The sequence below is a fragment of the Cervus elaphus genome, chromosome 5 (genome assembly GCF_910594005.1).
Source record: "Cervus elaphus chromosome 5, mCerEla1.1, whole genome shotgun sequence".
NCBI classification, from domain to species: Eukaryota; Metazoa; Chordata; class Mammalia; order Artiodactyla; family Cervidae; genus Cervus; species Cervus elaphus.
Window position 1 is genome coordinate 370656 of NC_057819.1, and position 20988 is coordinate 391643.

The window sequence follows — 20988 nt, forward strand, 5'->3', positions numbered from 1 at the left end:
CCTTCCAGTGAATATTCAGGACTGATTTCCTTTAGGATGGACTGGTTGGATCTCCTTGCATCCAAGGGGCTCTCAAGAGTCTTCGCCAACACCACAGTTCAAAAGCATCAATTCTTCAGCCCTCAGCTTTCTTTATGGTCCAACTCTCATATCTGTACATGACCACTGGAAAAACCATAGCTTTGATGAGACAGACGTTTGTTGGCAAAGTAATGTCTCTGCTTTTTAGTATACTATCTAGGTTGGTCATAACTTTCCTTCCAAGGAGTAAGTGTCTTTTAATTTCATGGCTGCAGTCACCATCTACAGTGATTTTGGAGCCCCTCAAAAATAAAGTTAGCCACTGTTTCCCCATCTATTTGCCATGAAGTGATGGACCCGGATGCTATGATCTTAGTTTTCTGAATGTTGAGCTTTAAGCCAACTTTTTCACTCTGCTCTTTCACTTTCATCAAGAGGCTTTTTAGTTCCTCTTCACTTTCTGCCATAAGGGTGGTGTCATCTGCATATCTGAGGTTATTGATATTTCTCCCGGCAATCTTGATTCCAGCTTGTGCTTCTAGCCCAGCGTTTCTCCTGATGTACTCTGCATATAAGTTAAATAAGCAGGGTGACAATATACAGCCTTGATGTACTCCTTTTCCTATTTGGAACCAGTCTGTTGTTCCATATTCAGTTCTAACTGTTGCTTCCTGACCTGCATACAGGTTTCTCAAGAGGCAGGTCAGGTGGTCTGGTATTCCCATTTCTTTAAGAATTTTCCACAGTTTATTGTGATCCACACAGTCAAAGGCTTTGGCATAGTCAAAATGTCAACATAGTCTGGCATAGAAATAGATGTTTTTCTGGAACTCTCTTGCTTTTCTGATGATCCAGCGGATGTTGGCAATTTGATCTCTGATTCCTCTGCCTTTTCTAAAACCAGCTTGAACATCTGGAAGTTCACTGTTCATGTATTGCTGAAGCCTGGCTTGAAGAATTTTTAGCATTACTTCACTCGCGTGTGAGATGAGTGCAATTGTGCAGTAGTTTGAGCATTCTTTGGCATTGCCTTTTTAGGATTGGAATGAAAACTGACCTTTTCCAGTCCTGTGGCCACTGCTGAGTTTTCTAAATTTGCTGGCATATTGAGTGCAGCACTTTCATAGCATTGTCTTTGAGGATTTGAAATAGCTCAACTGGAATTCCATCACCTCCACTAGCTTAGTTCGTAGTGATGCTTTCTAAGGCCCACTTGACTTCACATTCCAGGATATATGGCTCTAGATGAGTAATCACACCATCGTGATTATCTGGGTCGTGAAGATCTTTTTTGTATAGCTCTTCTGTGTATTCTTGCCACCTCTTCTTAATATCTTCTGGTTCTGTTAGGTTCATACCATTTCTGTCCTTTAGTGAGCCCACCTTTGCATGAAATATTCCCTTTGTATCTCTAATTTTCTTGAAGAGATCTCTAGTCTTTCCCATTCTATTGTTTTTCTCTATTTCTTTGCATTAATTGCTGAGGAAGGCTTTTTTATCTTTCCTTGCTGTTCTTTGGAACTCTGCATTCAAATGGGTATATCTTTCCTTTTCTCCTTTGCTTTTCATTTCTCTTCTTTTCACAGCTATTTGTAAGGCCTCCTCAGACATCCATTTTGCTTTTTTGCATTTCTTTTTCTTGGGGATGGTCTAGATCCTTGTCTCAAGTACAATGTCACGAACCTCCGTCCATAGTTCATCACACACTGTATCAGATCTAGTCCCTTAAGTCTTATTTGTCACTTCCACTGTATAATCGTAAGGGATTTGATTTAGGTCATGCCTGAATGGTCTAGTGGTTTTCCCCACATTCTTCAATTTCAGTCTGAATTTGGCAATAAGGAGTTCATGATCTGAACCACAGTCAGCTCCCAGTCTTGTTTTTGCTGATTATATAGAGCTTCTCCATCTTTGGCTGCAAAGAATATAATCAATCTGATTTCGGTGTTGGCCATCTGGTGATGTCCGTGTGAAGAGTCTTCTCTTGTGTTGTTGGAAGAGGGTGTTTGCTATGACCAGTGCGTTCTCTTGGCAAAACTCTGTTAGCATTTGCCCTGCTTCATTCTGTACTCCAAGGACAGATTTGCCTGTTACTCCAGGTATTTCTTGACTTCTGACTTTTGCATTCCAGTCCCCTATGACAAAAAGGACGTCTTTTTTGGGTGTTTGTTCTGGAAGGTCTTGTAGGTCATCACTGTTCAGCTTCTTCAGTGTGACTCGTCAGGGCATAGACTTGGATTACAGTGATATTGAATGGTTTGCCTTGGAAACGAACAGAGATCATTGTGTCGTTTTTGAGATTGCATCCAAAACTGCATTTTGGGCTCTTTTGTTGACTGTGATGGCTACTCCATTTCTTCTGAGGGATTCTTGCCCACAGTAGTAGATATAATGGTCATCTGAGTAAAATTCACCCATTCCAGTCCATTCTAGGATCTAAGTCTATTAGGGCAAAAATATGGTGGGAAATCACTTAAAGTAGGAAAAGCACCTAAAAATTGGCAGTGAGTCTGTTTAAAGTCATCTTAACTGGAATGAGAAATTGGATCTAAAGCCAGAAAATGTAGGTAGGAAGCTGGGTTTTCATAACCTCTTGGTGGTGAGTCACTGGAGAAGCAGTGGCCCCCAGATATTCCCCGGTCCATGTGGTTTGGAGATCAGCGACCTTGAGGACAGTCGGAGGGCACTCGCCCCCAGTTGGTGCGGTCGTCCTCTGCGGGATGAGCAGCCTCACGCACTGTGGTCCCCTGATTCCTGGGCTTGTTCCAGTTTCCTTCATTTTCCCTGCAGTCCTTCCCCAGGGCCCCAGCTGGACATGACCCCTTGGTCTGTTGCGTCCGTGGGGGCTCCTGTGGGCTGTGGCGCCTGAGACAGTTCTGAGCGAGTGCCCTCAGCCAGGACTTACTGCCTGTGTTCCTCACGACGGGCCTGGGGTTTGGGTTTCGGGTTTCGGGGAGCAGGACCTCCCACATAAAGGGCCGTTGCACGCACCGTAGCCAGGGAACGTCTGTCCACACGAGCCCTGTCTCCCCAGAGGAAGGCGGCCTCCGGGGCGGGCTTCAGCCCGCCTCCTCACAGGTCTCTGCCCGCTGGCCCATTCCTTCAGCTGTTTCCTTCGTCTCTGTGGCCTCAGGCTGATCCTTACGACATGTGCTTGTGGGGAGTGCCAACGCGCAGGCAGAAACCCCCCTCTGCCCACCCCCGAGCCCTGGCACCTGCCATTTCCAGCATGCCCAGTGAGCTGGGCCGTGCAGTGTAGGCTGGCCCTTGCTCCCATTCTCGTGAACGCATGCACAGCATTGCATTCCTCAACACTTGGTTCCTGCACTGTTGCTCTAGGGTGGGTGGTGGTTTGGTCATTTTGCACTTGAGCAATACTCTGAACAGAGCAGACCGCTCAGGTGCAGGCGTTTGCAGGCACGATCTCGTTTCTCTAGAGTAGATGTCCAGCGGTCCCGGGGCTGGCGACGTGACTGCTGCTCCCTGGTCTGGGGCCGCCCGGCTGGCTGTGGGCTCCTGCAGTTTGCATACTCACAGCGGGTCTGCTGGCCTCACCTGAGCTGTGGCGCTTTTGTTTGCATTTCCCCGAGGCTAAGGGCGCTGAGCCGAGTGTTCACCGTCTGCGCATCTTGCAGGTGAAGTGTCTGCTCACATCTCTGGTAGGTGGTGTTCAGTGTTTTTAAATATTGCAGATACACAGTAAAGCGCACACGTTTGAAGTAGATAACTGGGAAAGTTCCACCACCTGTGTAAGCATTGACGCACCTGAGACACACGCGTACCTGACACGCGCACCTGAGACACACATGCACGTGGGACACACGTGCACCTGAGACACACGTGCACCTGACACGTGCGTACCTGACACACACGCACCTGAGACACACGTGCACCTGAGACACGCGCACGTGGGACACACGTGCACCTGAGACACGCGCACGTGGGACACACGTGCACCTGAGACACGCGCACGTGGGACACACGTGCACCTGAGACACACACGCACCTGACACGTGCGTACCTGACACACACGCACCTGAGACACACGTGCACCTGAGACACGCGCACGTGGGACACACGTGCACCTGAGACACACGCACGTGGGACACACGTGCACCTGAGACACACGCACGCCTGGGACACACGCGCATGTGGGACACACGCATGTGGGACACCGCACCTGACACACGCGTACCTGACACGCGCACCTGAGACACACATGCACGTGGGACACACGTGAACCTGAGACACATGCACGTGGGGGACACACGCACCTGAGACATGTGCACATGGGGCACACGCACACGTGGGACACACGTGAACCTGACACACGGACTTGAGACACACACACGTGCAACATGCACACCTGAGACACATGCACGTCATCCTGGAGGAGTGCCCGGGGCCTCTTCACGACCTCCGACGTCACACAGCCTCCCGCTGCCCGCACCACCCCTCCACAGGTGCCCCCAGCTGCTTCCTGTGGCCGCTGGGTAGGTTGTTCTTTCTACAATTTTATCTAAACAGCGTCACGGTGTTTCCTCTCTTCCACTGGCTGCTTTTATGTGATTTTGAGGTTGACTCACGGGGAGGCCTGATCAGCGCTGCTTTGCTGGGGTAGGGTCCACCACTGTGTGTTCAGCCTCTGTGGGTGTTAGGACCGCCCCCAGCGTGGGGCCTTTTTCTTGAGACACAGCCAAACTGTATTCCAAAGTGACTGAACCAGTATACTCCTAGGTAGAGCTCCCCCGCTTCACACGCGTCCCAGCAGCTGGTGGTGTGGCCTGTCTTTAACACTGGCCGCTCCCTTGAGCCTGCAGGGCACGTGGCCGCGACTGTCACTAGATTTCCCTGATGCACAGGGCTGGTGAGTATGTTCTCATGTTCTGATTTGCCACTTCATATCTTTTTTTTTTAAGATACACACACACACACATATATTTATCTGAATTTACTTGTTGGCTGCACCAGCTCTTAGCTGCAGCCTGTGCGATCTAGTTCCCTGACCAGGGATCAAACCTGGGCCCCTGCACTGGGACTATGATGTCTCAGCCACGGGACCACCAGGGAAGCCCCAGGAACCTCTCTGCTGGGAACTTCCCTTCATTCATTTCAAGTGTGTTTACCTTTGCCTCGTGGAGTACAATCATAAAAGCCACTTAAAACCCTTATCTGATGTTCCCAACATCAGAACCATCGCGGTTGGCATCTGTAAATTGTCGTTTGCTCCGAGAATTTATCTCATTGCCTGGTTCTGTGTGTGGAATAACTTTATGTCATACCCTGGACATACCCTGGACGGACTATTATGTTGGGCCCCGGGAGAACGTTCAGTGTCGTGTTAGCAGGCCGTCACCGCAGTCAGATGGCCTCTCCCTCTGCACGGACCACAGTTTTTTACTTGCATATCCATTTCCAAAGCTTTCACCCACTCACCAGTCACTCTGGGGTCAGCCTGAGCCCCGGGCCGTGTTCAGTGGTCCCAACTCAGGTGCTGATGCTGGCGCTGCTTTGGGTCCATCCCACCCCATACAGCTCAGAGGTGAGCGCAGGCTTTCCAGGGTTCATTCCACGACTGCTTGTCTGTCTCTGTAGCTCTCTGCCCTCTGCCGTCTGTCTCACACACACAGGATCTGGCAGGGCCCTTTCTGCGCGGTCCCTCTGGCCACAAAGTCGGGACGGCCCTCAGAGCCTCTTCTCCCGCACAGCTCTGCATCCGGGGCCACACCTAGGGCTGGGCCGAGAGAAGAGAGAAGCAGGTACCATGCCAGGCACTGCTGGGGAGTCAGAGCCAGAGTCTTCAGAACCAGGGTAGTGGTGGCTGTTTGGTGCGCTCCTACAGCATGCACTACGTGTTTGACTCCATCCAGGACTCAGACGTTTTCCCTGCACTGAAGTTAGTTCCTCCCCAAGTCTTAGCCACCCCTGCCTCGCAGCCCTGCAGCCCGACCCAGCCTGAAGGCAGTGCCCCAGGATGCAAACACAGAAGCAGGAAGCTCGTCCCCACTCAGCTCAGCTCTGCAAGTTCCTGCCTGCCTCCAAAGTCTATCTGCCGTTGTTCACTTCTTAGAGCTTCAGTTCAGTTCAGTTCAGTTGCTCAGTCGTGTCCGACTCTTTGCGACCCCATGAATCACAGCACGCCAGGCCTCCCTGTCCATCACCAACTCCCAGAGTTTACCCAAACTCATGTTCATCATCATTCTATTGGTGATGCCATCCAACCATCTCATCCTCTGTCGTCCCCTTCTCCTGCCCCCAATCCTTCCCAGCATCAGGGTCTTTTCCAATGAGTCAACTCTTCACATGAGGTAACCAAAGTATTGGAGTTTCAGCTTCAGCATCAGTCCTTCCAATGAACACCCAGGACTGATCTCCTTTAGGATGGACTGGTTGGATCTCCTTGCAGTCCAGGGGACTCTCAAGAGTCTTCTCCAACACCACAGTTCAAAAGCATCAATTCTTTGGCGTTCAGCTTTCTTTACAGTCCAACTCTCTTATCTGTACATGACCACTGGAAAAACCATAGCTTTGACTAGACTGACCTTTGTTGGCAATGTCTCTACTTCTTAATATGCTATCTGGGTTGGTCATAACTTTCCTTCCAAGGAGTAACCGTCTTTTAATTTCATGGCTGCAATCACCATCTGCAGTGATTTTGGAGCCCAAAAAAAGTCTGACACTGTTTGCACTGTTTCCCATCTATTTCCCGTGAAGTGATGGGACCAGATGCCATGATCTTAGTTTTCTGAATGTTGAGCTTTAAGCCAACTTTTTCACTCTCCTCTTTCACTTTCACCAAGAGGCTTTTTAGTTCCTCTTCACTTTCTGCCATAAGGGTGGTGTCATCTACATATCTGAGGTTATTGATATTTCTCCCGGCAATCTTGATTCCAGCTTGTGCTTCTTCCAGCCCAGTGTTTCTCATGATGTACTCTGCATATAAGTTAAATAAGTAGGGTGACAATATACAGCCTTGATGTACTCCTTTTCCTATTTGGAACTAGTCTGTTGTTCCATGTCCAGTTCTAACTGTTGCTTCCTGACCTGCATACAGGTTTCCCAAGAGACAGGTCAGGTGGTCTGGTATTCCCATTTCTTTAAGAATTTTCCACAGTTTATTGTGATCCACACAGTCAAAGGCTTTGGCATAGTCAATAAAGCAGAAATAGATGTTTTTCTGTAACTCTTGTTTTTTTGATGATCCAGTGGATGTTGGCAATTTGATCTCTGGTTCCTTTGCCTTTTCTAAAACCAGCTTGAACATCTGGAAGTTCACGGTTCATGTATTGCTGAAGCTTGGCTTGAAGAATTTTGAGCATTACTATACTAGCGTCTGAGTTGAGTGTAATTGTGCGGTAATTTGAGCATTCTTTGGCATTGCCTTTCTTAGGGGTTGGAATGAAAACTGACCTTTTCCAGTCCTGTGGCCACTGCTGAGTTTTCCAAATTTGCTGGCATATTGAGTGCAGCACTTTCACAGCATCATCTTTCAGGATTTGAAATAGCTCAACTGGAATTCCATCACATCCACTAGCTTAGTTCGTAGTGATGCTTTCTAAGGCCCACCTGACTTCACATTCCTGGATGTCTGGCTCTAGGTGAGTGATCACACCATTGTGATTATCTGGGTCGTGAAGATCTTTTTTGTACAGTTCTTCTGTGTATTCTTGCCTCCTATTCTGTTTCTGTTAGGTCCATACTATTTCTGTCTTACAGCTTCAGGTAGTCACTATTTATGTTTTGCCTGGAGGTTTTCTTTGCAGTTGACCGGAGAGAGAGGAGAGAGTCAGCATCGAGCCTGCTCCATCCCAGCCAGAACCAGAGCTGCTGGGGCAGCATCAGTCCTGGGCGAGAGCACCTCTCCTTAGCTTCAAGGACTATTCTCCTGTCTCAATGTGTGGATTGTCTGTTCGTGTCTTTTGCCCAATTTTCTATTTGGTATTTAGCTCTTCCTTCATTTTGAAGACGTCCACGTGTTTTAAAGATACTTTAGGTTTTTAGCCCTTTTGATGTCCAACAGTTAAATGACTCATGGTTAAGTCTTTTATCTTCTTAGTTGGGACTGTAATGGAATTTTCTCTGATGGGTTGCTGTTTGTGTCCATGGAGCCTGTTGAGTTCTCTTTGCTGGTTTTCTTTGCTGCTACCACTGTGCTGAAGTTTTCTTTGAATGTCTGAGTCTGTTTTATCCTTTTTGTTTTGTTTTGTTTTATCCTTTTTTATCTCGGGCTCTCGATGTAAACCAGGACCTCATCGAGGCCCACACGTGGCATGTGGTCAGCGTGCTCTTTAGTCTCTGGAGTTCAGAAGAATTGCCCTGCTGTTCCTCTTGACCTTGACTTTTGCCCTGAGTCTGAGCCAAATGTCCTCTCTGGGCCCCTGTGGGTGCGTCAGGAGGTTCCTGCAGGCCTGGGTGGATGGGCCGGCCTGTCCTTGCATGTCCCCCAGGAGGTGGTGGACAGGGCGGCCTGTCCTCGCGTGTCCCCCGGGAGGTGGTGGATGGGGTGGCCTGTCCTCTCATGTCCCCTGGGAGGTGGTGGACGGGGCGACCTGTCCTCACGTGTCCGATGGAGCATCTCCTCTGCAGCCCCAGAGCACCCCCTGCCCCGAGCAGCCTCTCCCCGGCCGGGTCTCTCCAGGTCTGAGCAGGTTGTACTCTGCTGCCGCTTAGGCCTTCGCGGTCCTCAGCCACGCAGCGTTGTCGTGCGCCCCAGCCCTGCACTCTGCTGGGTCCCTCCACACCTGTGGCCCCTGCAGGCCGCCCGCTGGGCCGGCCTCCTCATCTGCTTGTGCTGTTGACGGGAGCCGGCCCGGGATGCTCCACATGAACCGCCAAGGCCTGGTCTCGGGTCCTGGTGAGGGATGCTTAGGCTGCGGTTCCGGCCCCGAGGTGGCTGAGAGCTGTGAGGCAACGTCGGGTAGCTCTGGGCGCAGCTCCAGCTCCGGTTCAGCCTGATGGTCCCGCCGGCGCGGGGTCTCGCCCACAGGGGCTGCTCCCGTGAGATGACCTGCCCCCGAGTGCCCTGGCCTTGTCCCCTGCAGGCCAGGACTCCAGGCCAGGGGTCAGCCACAGGCTCCTGCCCCTCCTGCGCCCACACGGGGTGGGGGGCGTGCAGAACCCAGAACCCCCACACAGTGTAACCCCATGGCCTCCTTGTCTGGGGGCCAGGCCTGGGGGCCCTGGGGGCTTGTGTCGCAATGGTGGAAGAGCCGTCAGACTCTCTTCTTAATTTTTGAGGGAATGTGTTTTGCAGAACGCAAAGCTGTGCTCTGTGGATTAACTGTTGGACTCCTCTGCCTGCCGAGGGGGAGAGTGACAGGCCAGGGGCAAGGCCTCCAGGCGGCCGGGTGCTCACCGCTCAGGGCGGCCTGCTGCCAGGAGATGGGATAATGTGATTATTCTCAATGAGATTAATAAAGAATAATTAGACATCATAAATCAAGTCATCACGGGGTATTGTCATGGGAAAAATATGTAGCTAGAATTAATTAGTTTTCAAATAAAGCGTTTACTTTAATTGCCTGAAATGATGGAGCCCTTAATTGCTGAGGCTTCGTCTTGGCCTGAGCGTCCGGCTGTTGTAACAACGTGATGAGTTTGTTCCCTGCATCCTTCCGTTGGGAAACAGGGCGAGGGGGCCTGATTCATCGGCTGGAGCCAGCCCCGTGCAGGTTCTGGAAACTCCCATCAGGCCGCGGGCGATGGCAAGTGCGGGCTGAGCCTCTGCTGGTGCTGCCCAGGGCCCACGCTGCGTGCGTGTGTGCGTGCGTGTGTGTGCGTGCCCGCTGTGTGAACACGTGTGTGTGCCTGGCGGCCTGCACTGTGGGAGCCCCTCGGCCCCTGCCCCGTGGCACTCTGCTGGCTCTGTGCAAACTGGGGGGGACTGTCCCGGGGCCCAGCAGGACAGCCCCTCAGCCGCCCTGGGCTCTGCTCCCAGCCGTCCGCTCGGCCTGGCCCAGGACCTGTGGGCAGACAGGTGGCCGTGGCTGCCAGCGGGACTGGGGCAGGGTGGTCAGGGGGGCTCGGAGTGTCCCCGGCAGCTCCTCCTTTGGGGGGCCCACAGGCCTTAATCACGAGACCGGGGATTTGAGGCAGGGTCTGTGCTCTGTGAGAGCAGCCCTCCCGGGTGGTGGAAGGTTACTGGGCCTGCGTCTTGCCCGCACACCGTGGGGGCCGCTGCTCCGCCCCTGGGTGGCGGCGTGCGGGGTCCGGAGCCTAGAGGAGGCAACTGGCCGGCCCGTTGCTTGGGCCGGGGTTGGGGGGAGGACCGGGACCCACACACCTCCAACTGTGCAGCGCAGGGAGGGCTGGGCAGGAAGGGCAACCCCGGGGATGCGGAGGGCAGTGCAAGGGCTCCAGGTGATGGGGGCCCGCCGTCTGGGGGACCCAGGGGCGCCTGTGCCATCTGGAGGAGCGAGGAGCGCGCGGTTGTTCACGCCCACCTCTGTCTGCAGGCGAGCGTATGGCAGCCCCCGCGCCCCCACCGCCGGACCCCCAGTTCGTTCTGCGCGGCGCCCACTCAGCCGTGCACGCGCTGCACTTCTGCGATGGAGCCGAGGGACGCCCGCTGCTCCTCTCAGGGTGAGTGCTCTGCCCAGGCGGCCAGGAGGAGTTGGGGGAAGGCCCAGGCTGCCCCCACCCTGGGCACGTGCCTTAGGCCACCCCGCAAGCATGCAGGGTGTCTCTCTCAGCACCCGCTCCCCAGGAGAGAGCTGCTCTGGGCTCCTGCCCTGCCTGGAAGTGGAGTGCATCTCCCGGGCGCATGTGGCCAGCTGTCCCCCGCAAGTTGCTGGCTGGAGTGCCTGCTCACTGGCCGAGTGGTGTCCCCCCGGCCCCCACCCCACACCTAGGCCTGACTTCAGCCCAGCCCCCGACCCCCAGGCCTGACCCGAGCCCGCCCCCCCCGGCCCCGGGGCCGGCCCTGACTGCCCCCCGGCCCGGCCCTGCCGTGCTATCTGAACAGGTCGCTGCGTGGGCTGGTGCACATCTGGAGCCTACAGACGCGGAGGCCGCTCACCACCCTGGACGGCCACGGGGGCCAGTGTGTGACCTGGCTGCACACGCTTCCCCGGGGGCCCCAGCTGCTCAGGTGGGTCACGGTGGCGCTGACCCGGGGGTGGAGGTCTCCCGTGGACGGCCCAGGGCCCCAGCCACAGGGCAGCCCCGGCACCAGGGGGCTGTCCTAGGGCGGCCTCTGTGGGGAACCCACCGGGGAGCTCCTGTGGGCTGGGGTTGCGGGTCTACTCTGAGCACAGCGGCCGCAGGCTCCCCCGTCAGGGCCCACAGGCCGCGGGCAGCTCCTAAGTGCTCGCGCCCCAGCCAGGGGCCCTGTGGGTGGCAAGGAAAGACCACATGCCACAGCGAAGACCAGACACGGCCACAGCAGCTAATGAAGCAAATGCTGAAGGTGAAGGGAGAGCTGCTCCCCGCCCGGATGGTTGAGGCCGCGCCCCGCGGCCCCTGGCCCGAGTGGGGCCCACTGTAGCCCACCGCCCCCTGCAGGCTGGGCCGTAGTGTCAGGATACCCACTAACGCAGCTGCCTTCCTGCGAGGGGGCGGTTGGTCCCCCGGGGCGGCACCAAGCCTGCGCTGAAACTCAGCAGGCTGCTGGGCGGGGGGTGTGCCGGAAGGCCCTGCAGGTGCTGGGGGGGCGGGAGACGGCAGAGTGAGGGGTGCGGTCTCTGGGCAGGAGACCACGTGTGTGGAGGCCGCATGGGCCTGGCCTGTGCGTCCCAGGAGGGGCTGGGGGCTGGCATCAGGGCAGGGGCCCGCAGAGGCAATGGGACGCGCCCCAGCTGGGCGGTTGGCCAGGAGGCAGCCGGAGGGCGCTGGGGGGTACAGGGTATGCTGGGGGCCTCTGCCTTCCCCTGGAGAGAGGCACCGTCCAGGACGGGGGCCCCGCTGTCAGACTGATTGCTGCCTGGGGCTCTCTGCCCTTCTCCAGGGGTCACACCCCCAGATAGCTGACATGTCAGAGGGCTTTCCCAAGCACTCTCTGCCCCAGGACTCCTGGACAGGTCGGCTCTGCGGCTCTGGGCTTGGAGCCTGGGCACCATGGCGCCTGGTCCCCAGGAGTCAAGGCCTTGAGGCCCCAGGGGGCTTCAAAGCACTTTTGTGCTGGACGCAAGCATTTTGCGAGCCTGGGGCGGCTGAGGCTGGGCAAGTTGGGGCCGTGTCCTGGGCGTGTGCTCGTCCAGCCCTCACAGGGCCTCGCCCCATCCCCTGCACTGCCCAGACGCACCCCTTGCACATGGGCCTTGCGCTCTCCGTGATGGCTGGAGTAGGGGCTGTGTCCGAAGACCCCGCTGAGCTGCCCAGCCTTCCTCCTGGGTGTTGAGTGGAGGTGTAGGCCTTTATGGGCCCCCTGCTCCCCCAAGCAACCTGGGCTGTCCTGGGGGAGCCCCCCCGGGAGGCGGGCCCCTTGGAGAGCCGGCCTGTGGACACGTGGGGGGGCGCTGGTGTGCGTGCGTGACAGCTGGCCAGGGTGCCCCGCCGGGCCAGACACAGAGCGCTCAGGTGCTTGAGGAGCCAGGTGTGTGCGGCAGCGTGGAGGCCGGGGCCCAGCTGTGTTTGCAAGTCCGGCCTCTGAAGTGGCACTCGAGGGGAAGGTGCCCTTTCACGTCAGGGGCCGGAGGACAAAGCTGGGGCCCGGGCCAGCCTCACCAGGCCCCGCAGCCCCCCGGCCCGGCCCGCATGCCCGAGGCCACACCTGTGCCCGTGGGCAGGCCCCTCCTCCTGCTCTGGGCTGAGTGACAAGCTTACAGAAAGAGGCCTGGGAGTTGAGTGTGGCTGTGTGGTCGTGGGGGAGCCCTGGGCAGCCGTGCTCCCCCGCCCCTGCTTGCCTGGCCCTTCCTCTCCATCTTTGGAAGGATGCCCCCACCTTCTTGCTTTACCATCTGAACAGGCATTTCCAAAGTGCGGAGACTCGTTTTATGATTCGGGGGGGTTTTTAACCTAAATGAGCGACCGAGCAGCTTCCGCCCACCCTGCCAGCGGGACGGGCCAGGGTGTGCGGCTGCCGTGTCGTGAGTGCCTGTCCTGCTCTGAACGTGTGGTCCAGGTGCCCGCCTTTGCCAGTGCGTGGCAGAGGGTTTCACCTGGGGCTGGTGTGGATGAGGCTTGAGAAGCCTCCCGGGGGCCCCGGTGCCCGAGAAGAGGCTCCCGCTGGCCGGTCTGGGGTCGGGGTGGTCGGGACACAAACGTCAGTGAGGACCGTGGGCGACGGCCCGTTAGTCACACGGGAACAGGCGGAGGCGAGGGCCCCCGCTGCCTTCGGGGGGGCAGCTTTCAGTGGGCACACCTGGCGAGCACATCTGTGCAGGCGTGAGGGGTGGGCGTCGGCTTTGTGCACAGGGTCGTCCCCATGTTGTTGGCCCCAAGTGTGGAATGCCACCCTGGAGATGACACCCAGGGGCCCCACACACACACAAGGGACAGGGCGAGGCAGAGCCTGCCCGGTCCAAGGGCCTGGTGAGCGCTGGCCAGCCAGTGTTCGCCCGGGATCCAAGCTAGCCGCTCCCAGCCCGGCGATGACGTGCGTGGCTGTGCCTGGTCCTTCGGCTCGGGGGCCAGCGTGGAGGCCCCGTGTCCCCACTGCCCTCGTGGGCCGCCCAGCCCCCACCTCTGCTTCTGTCCCGCCCCACGCATGACTCCTCCCCCGGGTACGGGCTCGAGGCCCGCACGGGGTCTCGTGCAGGCCCCGGGTCAGCCCACCCGCTGTCCCGGCCCCCTGTCCCCTCCCGCCTGTGCGCACGTGCCTTCCCCATGTTCCCGAACCTCGGCCGGCCCTTGGGTTCTGTGGGCTGAGCCTCCCGTTCCCTGGATCCCTGGGGCTCTCAGGTCGGACTGCTGAGGCGGGCCTTCTGGAGGAGACCCTCCGCGTCCATGCCTCGTCCCCTGGGGGCGTGTGCGCAGTGCACATGTCAGAGACGGTCCCCTGCTCCTGGGCTCCTCGGACGGGAGACCCGAGGGCCAGCAAGGGGCCGCTGCAGGGACGCAGGCTTGAGCTGCGGTGGGCCCAGCCTTTCAGGGCGTCAGTGCCAGGCGGTTGGCGGGCTCCCACGACCCGTCCTCAGTGTCTGCCCCCGTCTGCCACGGACCCCAGGCCAGCACGTCTGGGCTGCAGGCACGAGTGTGGCCCTTCTCAGCGCAGGAGCTGGGGCCCTCCCTGAGAGGGTCACAGCCCGCCGCCTCCTGTTCTGGCAGCCAGGGCCGCGACCTACAGCTGTGCGTGTGGGACCTGGCAGAGGGCAGGAATGCCGTGGTAGACGCCGTGCGCCTGGAGAACATGGGCTTCTGCAGGGCCTCCGTCCTGGGCGAGGGCCCGCAGCGCTGGATGGTGGCCGTGCCTGGGAGAGGTAATGATGAGGTGAGTGAGCCCCGAGCGGCTCTGGGGTCTCTGAGCGGCCGAGGTCTGGTCTTCTACATGGTGGCCATGGTGGTGGGCTTGGGCAGGGGGCCCAGGTGGGCTGAGGTCTCCGGGAGGCCCTCAGGGCATCAGGAGCAGGCAGACCCAGTGGTCCAGGTGGGCCTCAGAGCCGGGCCAGCAGGGGAGGTGGCCTTTCGGGGTCAGAGCTGGGCACCGGCGTGAGGCCTTGGGCAGGGCTGGGACGCTGCTGGGGGACGTGTACTGGGGTGGCGACTGCAGGACAGAGGGGGACATCAGAGAGCAGGCCCCAGGGTCACTGTTGGGGGGGCACAGGCTGAGCGGGGACTGGTCAGCTGGGCCCGGGGGGGGGGGCTGGGGGGGTCAAAGCCACATACCCGGGGACGGCGCCCCCTCCATCCCCCACTGTGTCCTTGCTCCCTGAGGGCCGTTTGGCAGGCAGGGCTAGGCCTGCACCCAGGAAGTTTGGCCAGCGCCCAAGAGGAGCCGTGAATCTCAGAGCAGACCCAGCTCATAAATAACGAGGCAGGAACAGGCGTCTGTTTGTTCACTGAGGCACTTAAATCTCCAATTAGGAGCTACATGTGCTTTTGTTGCCAATTTGCCAAAAACCTGTTAAAAGTTTTATTAATGTGAAGAGAGAGGGCTCCGCTCTCTACTGCGGCAGCAGCTAGATGGTACTGAGCCTCCTGCACTGGCGCCCTTCCCGAGCGGGCGGCGGGGTCTGGGCCCGGGGCTGGGCACCTCCCGGGAGCGGGCCGTTCGCCGTGTTCCCGCCTGGACTCAGGCCGCGGGCCCAGGGGCGCCGGATGTGCCCAGGACGTGCTCCCGCCCCACCAGGCCTGGCTGTCTGGGTGGCCACGCTTGCCCGAACCAGACATCCTTCTGGAAGCAGAACGTGCCCTCGGACGCCAGGAGGGAGCAGTGGTGTATGGGAGGCCCTCCCACCCCCTGACCACAGGGACCGCGGCCACGTGCTCTCAGGCCAGCACTGCCCCCGGCCAGGCCCCCAATGTGCAGGCCCACGACCCCCGGGCCCTGCCCTCGGCCGGGACGCGCCTGGACGCCTGAGGCCTGGGGGCTCTCCCCCGAGAGGACCCAGTGTCCTCCTGGTCTGCCCGGTCACTTCCGGGCCACACCCTGGGCCTCTGCGTCCTCCCCAACGTCCTTTGTCCTGCTGGCACCTCTCCTGAGCCTCACAGCTGCCGCGGGGGCGTCTCGCTTTTCAGACTCATGGCGGGGCAACCCTCTCGTGGCTCAGGTCTTCTTCCACGTCTTTGGGGCAGTGAGGACAAGGTGTGCAGGGCAGAAGCTGGCCCTGCAGGCACGACAGTGTGGAGAGCGTGTGTCAGGCGCATGTGCGTGTGTGGTGTTGGTGAGAGCGTTCACCCTCACACCGCACGTCTGCACCTCTGGTTCACCCGGAGTCCCTCCCAGGGGTCCTGTGTTGGGTCCTGTATTCCCAGCAGGCATGCATTCCTCTCGATGCTACAGACTGTCTGCACCGTGACCTAGCCATCCTCAGACCTGGGCTGTCCGTGTCCCCGCCGGCACACTGCCCGTGGCACGTCCCCCACAGAGTGGCCACCGGGCAGGGCACCCAGGAGGGTCTGTGCTGGCGTGGGCGACTCCGAGCACAAGCCAGCGCGGCGGGCGCTGGGGGCCAGGACAGCCCAGAGGCTCCAGGCCGTCCGCGTTTCAGGCCCAGTCCGGTGGGGGTGCCAGGAGGGCGGGGGTGCAGGCTCTGAGTCAGCACATCGGGCCAAGCTGCCCGCCCGGCCGGGAGGTCAACACGAGGGAGGCCCCAGGTGGCTGCTGGATGATAGCACCCTCGAGGGCCCTGCCGGTCACTGGGGAGTGACGCATGCGTCCCGCACGGCCGGGAGCCAGGGGGCTGTGCGGAGGCGCAGACAGGCCCGCAGCGCCTAGCTGAGCCTCGAGACTCCTGCTTGTGCGGCCCGGACTCGACCTGGCTGCAGCCCAGACCTGCCTGTTTTTTACTGTCAGGTCCAAGTTCTGGAGCTGCCGTCCAAGACGTCGGTGAGCTGCCTGAAGCCCGAGGCGGGGGCCAGACTGGGCATGCCCATGTGCCTGCAGCTCTGGCAGGTAAGGCCCCGCGCCCGGCCACGCCCTGGCCACGCCCCCAGGCATGAGTCATACCTATTAGGGACGGGGCTCCTGGTCCCCCTCTTCCACCGCCTTGCCGTCCCCAGTCTGCCCCGCTCCTGCTGCGAAGGCGCCTGCAGCCCCTGCAGGACTCATTCTCGCCCCCGTGGGTGGTGGGGGTCAGCGGCTGCCTCCCCGGGGAGCCACTTGCTGCCCTCTGGTCTGTGGGCGGTGTTGGCCAACTGTGCAAGCCTTGTGGCCTCTGCTCGCGGGATGAGCTGCCTAGCTCTCCAGCCTGTGGGGGGCTCAGTGCTGCTGTCCGGCGGCCATGTCTGCTTCTCTCGGCCGATCTTGCTGACCGCATGTGGTCGGGAGGTGTCTCCGAGGTTGCAGCAGGGGTGGGGGCGGCCTCAGTCGCTGTGGCATCTCTGCTCCGGGGGTAGCGAGTGGATGACCCAGGGCATGCACTGCAGACTGGGCGGTGTCCTTGCTGCCACAGACGCCGTGGCGAGCGGGTCACTGACCGGGGCCGCTCTCCTATGCCACTGGGACTGGGGGAGCCATCCCGCCCTGCGGTTAGATGTGGCCCCACGGGGTGAAGGGGCCTGTGCGCCCTGCTCCTGGCCCTCCAGGGCCCTGCCCTTCCTCATACTCGCTGCCCCTGCAGCTTCTGCACTGAGAGCAGCCCACGGGGGCGTAGGGAGGTGTGGGCGCCGAGACGCCCCTGGACAGCGAGGCTGTGGGTGCCAGGCTGGCGGGCCAGGGGGGCGGGGGTGCTCACAGGCCCCAGAGGGGACGCATCGCATCCGCTCACGCTCTCTGGAGACGCTGTCAGTGTCGTTGCCTAATCGTGTAAGAATTCCATCAGAACCACGTGTAGAAACAGGATGTACAAACTTGTCAAGGTAACCAGCACGGCTGACAGAAGGACACGCTGAGCTGCGATGGCTGATGCGGATCCAGCCCAGAGCCCCTGGCTCAGAGTCAGCTCTGGGTGTCTCTCCAGGCCTGGGTCTCGGACTGCCTACCGCTGAGGACCCGAGTGTGGCAGGGGGCCTGACCAGCCAGTCAGAGGCCTTCTTGTTCAGCTCCTGAGAATGGACGACGTGTGTTGTGAGGAGGATGGTCACGTGGGAGGTCAGGGGTCATGCACACCCAACCTGGAAGCTGGCCCTCCAATGCTCGCCCTCTGGCCAAGGGGCTCCCCGGGAACCTGGAGGTGCTGGGGCCCCTGTGGCCAGCACACCCGGGGGCGGGTGGGGGTGCTGAGTGAGTGGGGTGGGCCTGCGCACGGGGTCTCTGTGTATGGCGGGGGGCCTGGGGGCCTCAGTGCAGGCGGGTGGGCCCCATACCAGGAGCTCTGACTGCTGCCCCCGCTGCTGCACGGGGCCCGGATGGGTCAGCGGCATGCAGCCCTCACTTAGCCATGGTGCTCGGAGCCCCCGGCCCAGGAGCGGGGCAGCCCCCGTGCACGGGGATCCTGCGGGCAGGGGCGGTGGGAGGCCAGGGCGGAGCCCCCAGGGGGCGGACCCAGGCCCAGCAGTCCGCACGGGGGGAGCTCATGTGGTCATCTGAAAACCGGGCGCACCGGGGCCTTCCCATCCCTCCAGACCCCGGGTGGACCCGTGCGGGGCTCCCCGCCCCCTTGGGTCACGCGTGCGGTGCAGCCCCAGGCCCGCAGGAGGGCCGTGCCCAGCGAAGCCTAGGCCGCGTCCAATGCCAGCCTCCTTTCTCAGGGCTGCGGCAACCCTGGGCCAGGCCCCCGCTGGCCCTCCAGGACCCAGGGCGGCCACTGAGCCCCTGGTCGGGGAAGCCCCGCGGCCTGGGTGAGGGGCAGGCGTGCTCGGTCAGCTCTGAGCCCCGGGGGCTTGGCCAGCGGTCCCGGGGCGGCCACCAGGCTCAGGGCAGCCGCTCCTGGTTGGTGCCAGGCCGGCCTGGGGTCCACACGCCCCCCACTCCTCGTGGCTGCTGCGCAGCCTCTGACCCGCGCCCTCATCTATCACACGGCGGGCGGGGCGCTGACTCCATGGGCTTGGCGACCGGAGGCGGGGGGCGGGGGCTCACGGTGACGTTGACAGAGTGCAGAAGGCTCATTTTTCACGGAGACGGAGCTCAGGGTTTTCTTTGGCCGGCTTGCCAGACAGGTGGCCGGCCCCACCCAGGGGTAGCTGCGCATGTCAGTGGCGGGAAGGAGCTGGAGGGCCGGCCCGTGCCCCGCGTCCCCCGATGCTGGCCCAGACTTCATGTTGGGCCCCCTGGCCCAGCGGGGCGGGCCGCCGTCCCCAGCCCCTTCTCCCCACAGAGCCGACGCCCCACTGTCCCCACAGGCCAAGTCCAGCTCCCGCCCGTTGCTTCTGGCCGGCTACGAGGATGGCTCGCTGGCCCTGTGGGACGTCTCCACGCGGAAGGTGTGCAGCCGCGTCGCCTGCCACTCGGAGCCCATCATGGGCCTGGCCTTGGACCCGTGGAGGGCCAGGGGCGTGTCGGGCTCCGCAGAGAAGGCGCTGGCCGTCTGGAGCCTGGAGGGGCAGCAGGCACTGCAGGTCAGTGGGCCGGGCCATGGGTTCATCCATCCTGCTCCGCGCCAGCCGTCTGATGGGCTGAAACAATATTTAGGCATGAAGAGGACTTGGTGCAGGTCCCCGGCTAATTAATCATCCAGGCCGGCGCGGGCAGGCGGCGGGCAAGGGGCCGGCACTCCTGAGCAGTTCACAGGGCTTGGGTTTCTCTCGGGCCTCGGCTGACAGCGGTCACGTCTCGTCCATCTAGAGGAAAGGCATGTAGGATGCGGGCTGTGCAAGCCAGTTTGAAAACCCAGAGGAATTTGGTCAGTAAGGAACTGATTAATCAAAAAAAAAAAAGAAAAAAAAGAACCAAACCGTACGTGGAGAAATCCCCTAGTGAGGCCCCTGTAGCGTCTGCATGCTGCCTGGTGGGGGGGGGGGGGGCCTCGGGGCAAAGTGACCCAGGCCTTGCCCGCCCTCCATGGCCACAGAGCCCCTGGGGCCACGTCTGAGTGCCCAGTCCTGTGGGGAGCCTGGGTGCACGCTGGCTTCTGGGGGGGGGGGTGGGAGCCCCCGTCCGCCAGGAGGCCTCGGGAGGCTGAGATCCTGTCCACAGTCAGCTCTGAGGGCCCGGGTCTGGGGAGCAGGTCCTGCACCCGCCGGGGACCCCCACAGCGAGGGAGCACGGGGCCGGGCTGCCAGGGTGAGCCACAGGCAGGAGCGGGGGGCCGAGGCCAGACTCCAGTGGCTGGAGGAGTGCCGGCCTCCGGAAATGCGCCCCTCGGGAGGCCTGCGCTGGAAGCAGAGCGAGTGGCCGTGGCTGCAGGTGGCGTCTGAGCCGGACGCCGTGTCCCCGCGGAAGGGGCGGCACCCCAGCTCCCCTGGCACCGGCCCACTCCCCACAGACCAGCCTGTACCTCACTCGCCAGCCAGCACGGTGGCTGCCGGGCCTGTGTCTCAGCGAGTCCTCCGCCCCCATGGGGTGGGGCAGACCAGGTCCCCACCGGGCTCTCTGCTGTGGGGTGGGGCTTCTCCCATCACCAGGACCTTGGAGTCCTGGATGCGGCTGGTGGGAGTGGACATCCCCGAGGTGGGCGAGGCTGCACCATGCTCATCTCACATCGAGGGCGGAGGGCCTGTCAGGCGGACATCAGGGCCCCTCCTCTGCCCCTGCCAGCTGCGGCTGAGGCAGCCCCCCCACCCATGGGGTGCTACGCCCCTTCCTGGTGTCGCTTGGACTTTAGCCCAACTGGCCGAGGCCTGGGGACCAGGCGGCTCCCCAGAGAGCCCCACCCACCGCAGCAACCCTAGGCCCCCCCTCTGGCTGCTCCTGCTGTCTTGGCCCAGGTCGGCCTGATGTGTCTTGCATTGTGGGGGAAACAGCAACAGAAACTTAAGACTCAGAGCGTATGGGGCATGTCCAGCACAGAACTGGAGGTGCCGCTCACCGATGTACTGGGAACTCCGGGCAGAAGGAGGCAGAGAGGCGGGAGGAGGCTGGCTGGGCCCCACTCCGCACCATCCCAGGGGTGCGCCACCGCCCGGCCACCTGCTGCCACCTCTCCAGAGCTGCTGGTCCTGGAGGCTTCCAGGGGAGGGGCTGGGCCTCAGGGGCCCGACGCGCTGGTGTCCACGGGCAAGTCTCAGGCCCTCGGTGCTGCCCTGGAGCCGCGTGGGGAGAGGTGTGCCTCGCCTTCCGGCCACGGCTCTAACAAGCCCAAATCAATCTCTCCGTGGGCAGGCGGGCGGGCTAGCGCTGCAGACGCAGCTGGGGCTCTGCGCGGAGCAGAGCGAGGTAATGGGAACCAGATGGGCCCAGTGCATTCCTGGCACCTGAGGTCACGCGCCGAGCGAGCCCTGGTGGCCGGGTCCTTCCCTGGGGTCCTGGTCCGGGCGGGCTCAGCAGGGCCCACGGTGCCCAGGCCCTGGGTCACCCTCACCAGGACGCTGGGCATCCACCCACCTGGGGGT

At 60.5% G+C, this 20988-nt stretch overlaps 1 protein-coding gene across 3 annotated transcripts in view; it reads left to right on the top strand.

Annotated features, from left to right (window-relative positions):
- GNB1L (G protein subunit beta 1 like) overlaps positions 1–20988 on the top strand; it is a 32518-nt gene that overhangs the window by 7108 nt on the left and 4422 nt on the right. For all 3 annotated transcript variants that reach the window (XM_043901029.1, XM_043901032.1, XM_043901030.1), the window contains exons 2-6: positions 10476–10602; positions 10985–11110; positions 14227–14389; positions 16415–16513; positions 18841–19056. In XM_043901029.1, coding sequence (XP_043756964.1) covers positions 10484–10602; positions 10985–11110; positions 14227–14389; positions 16415–16513; positions 18841–19056 — 723 coding nt within the window. In that variant the 5' untranslated portion in view covers positions 10476–10483. The remainder of the gene's footprint in view (positions 1–10475; positions 10603–10984; positions 11111–14226; positions 14390–16414; positions 16514–18840; positions 19057–20988) is intronic.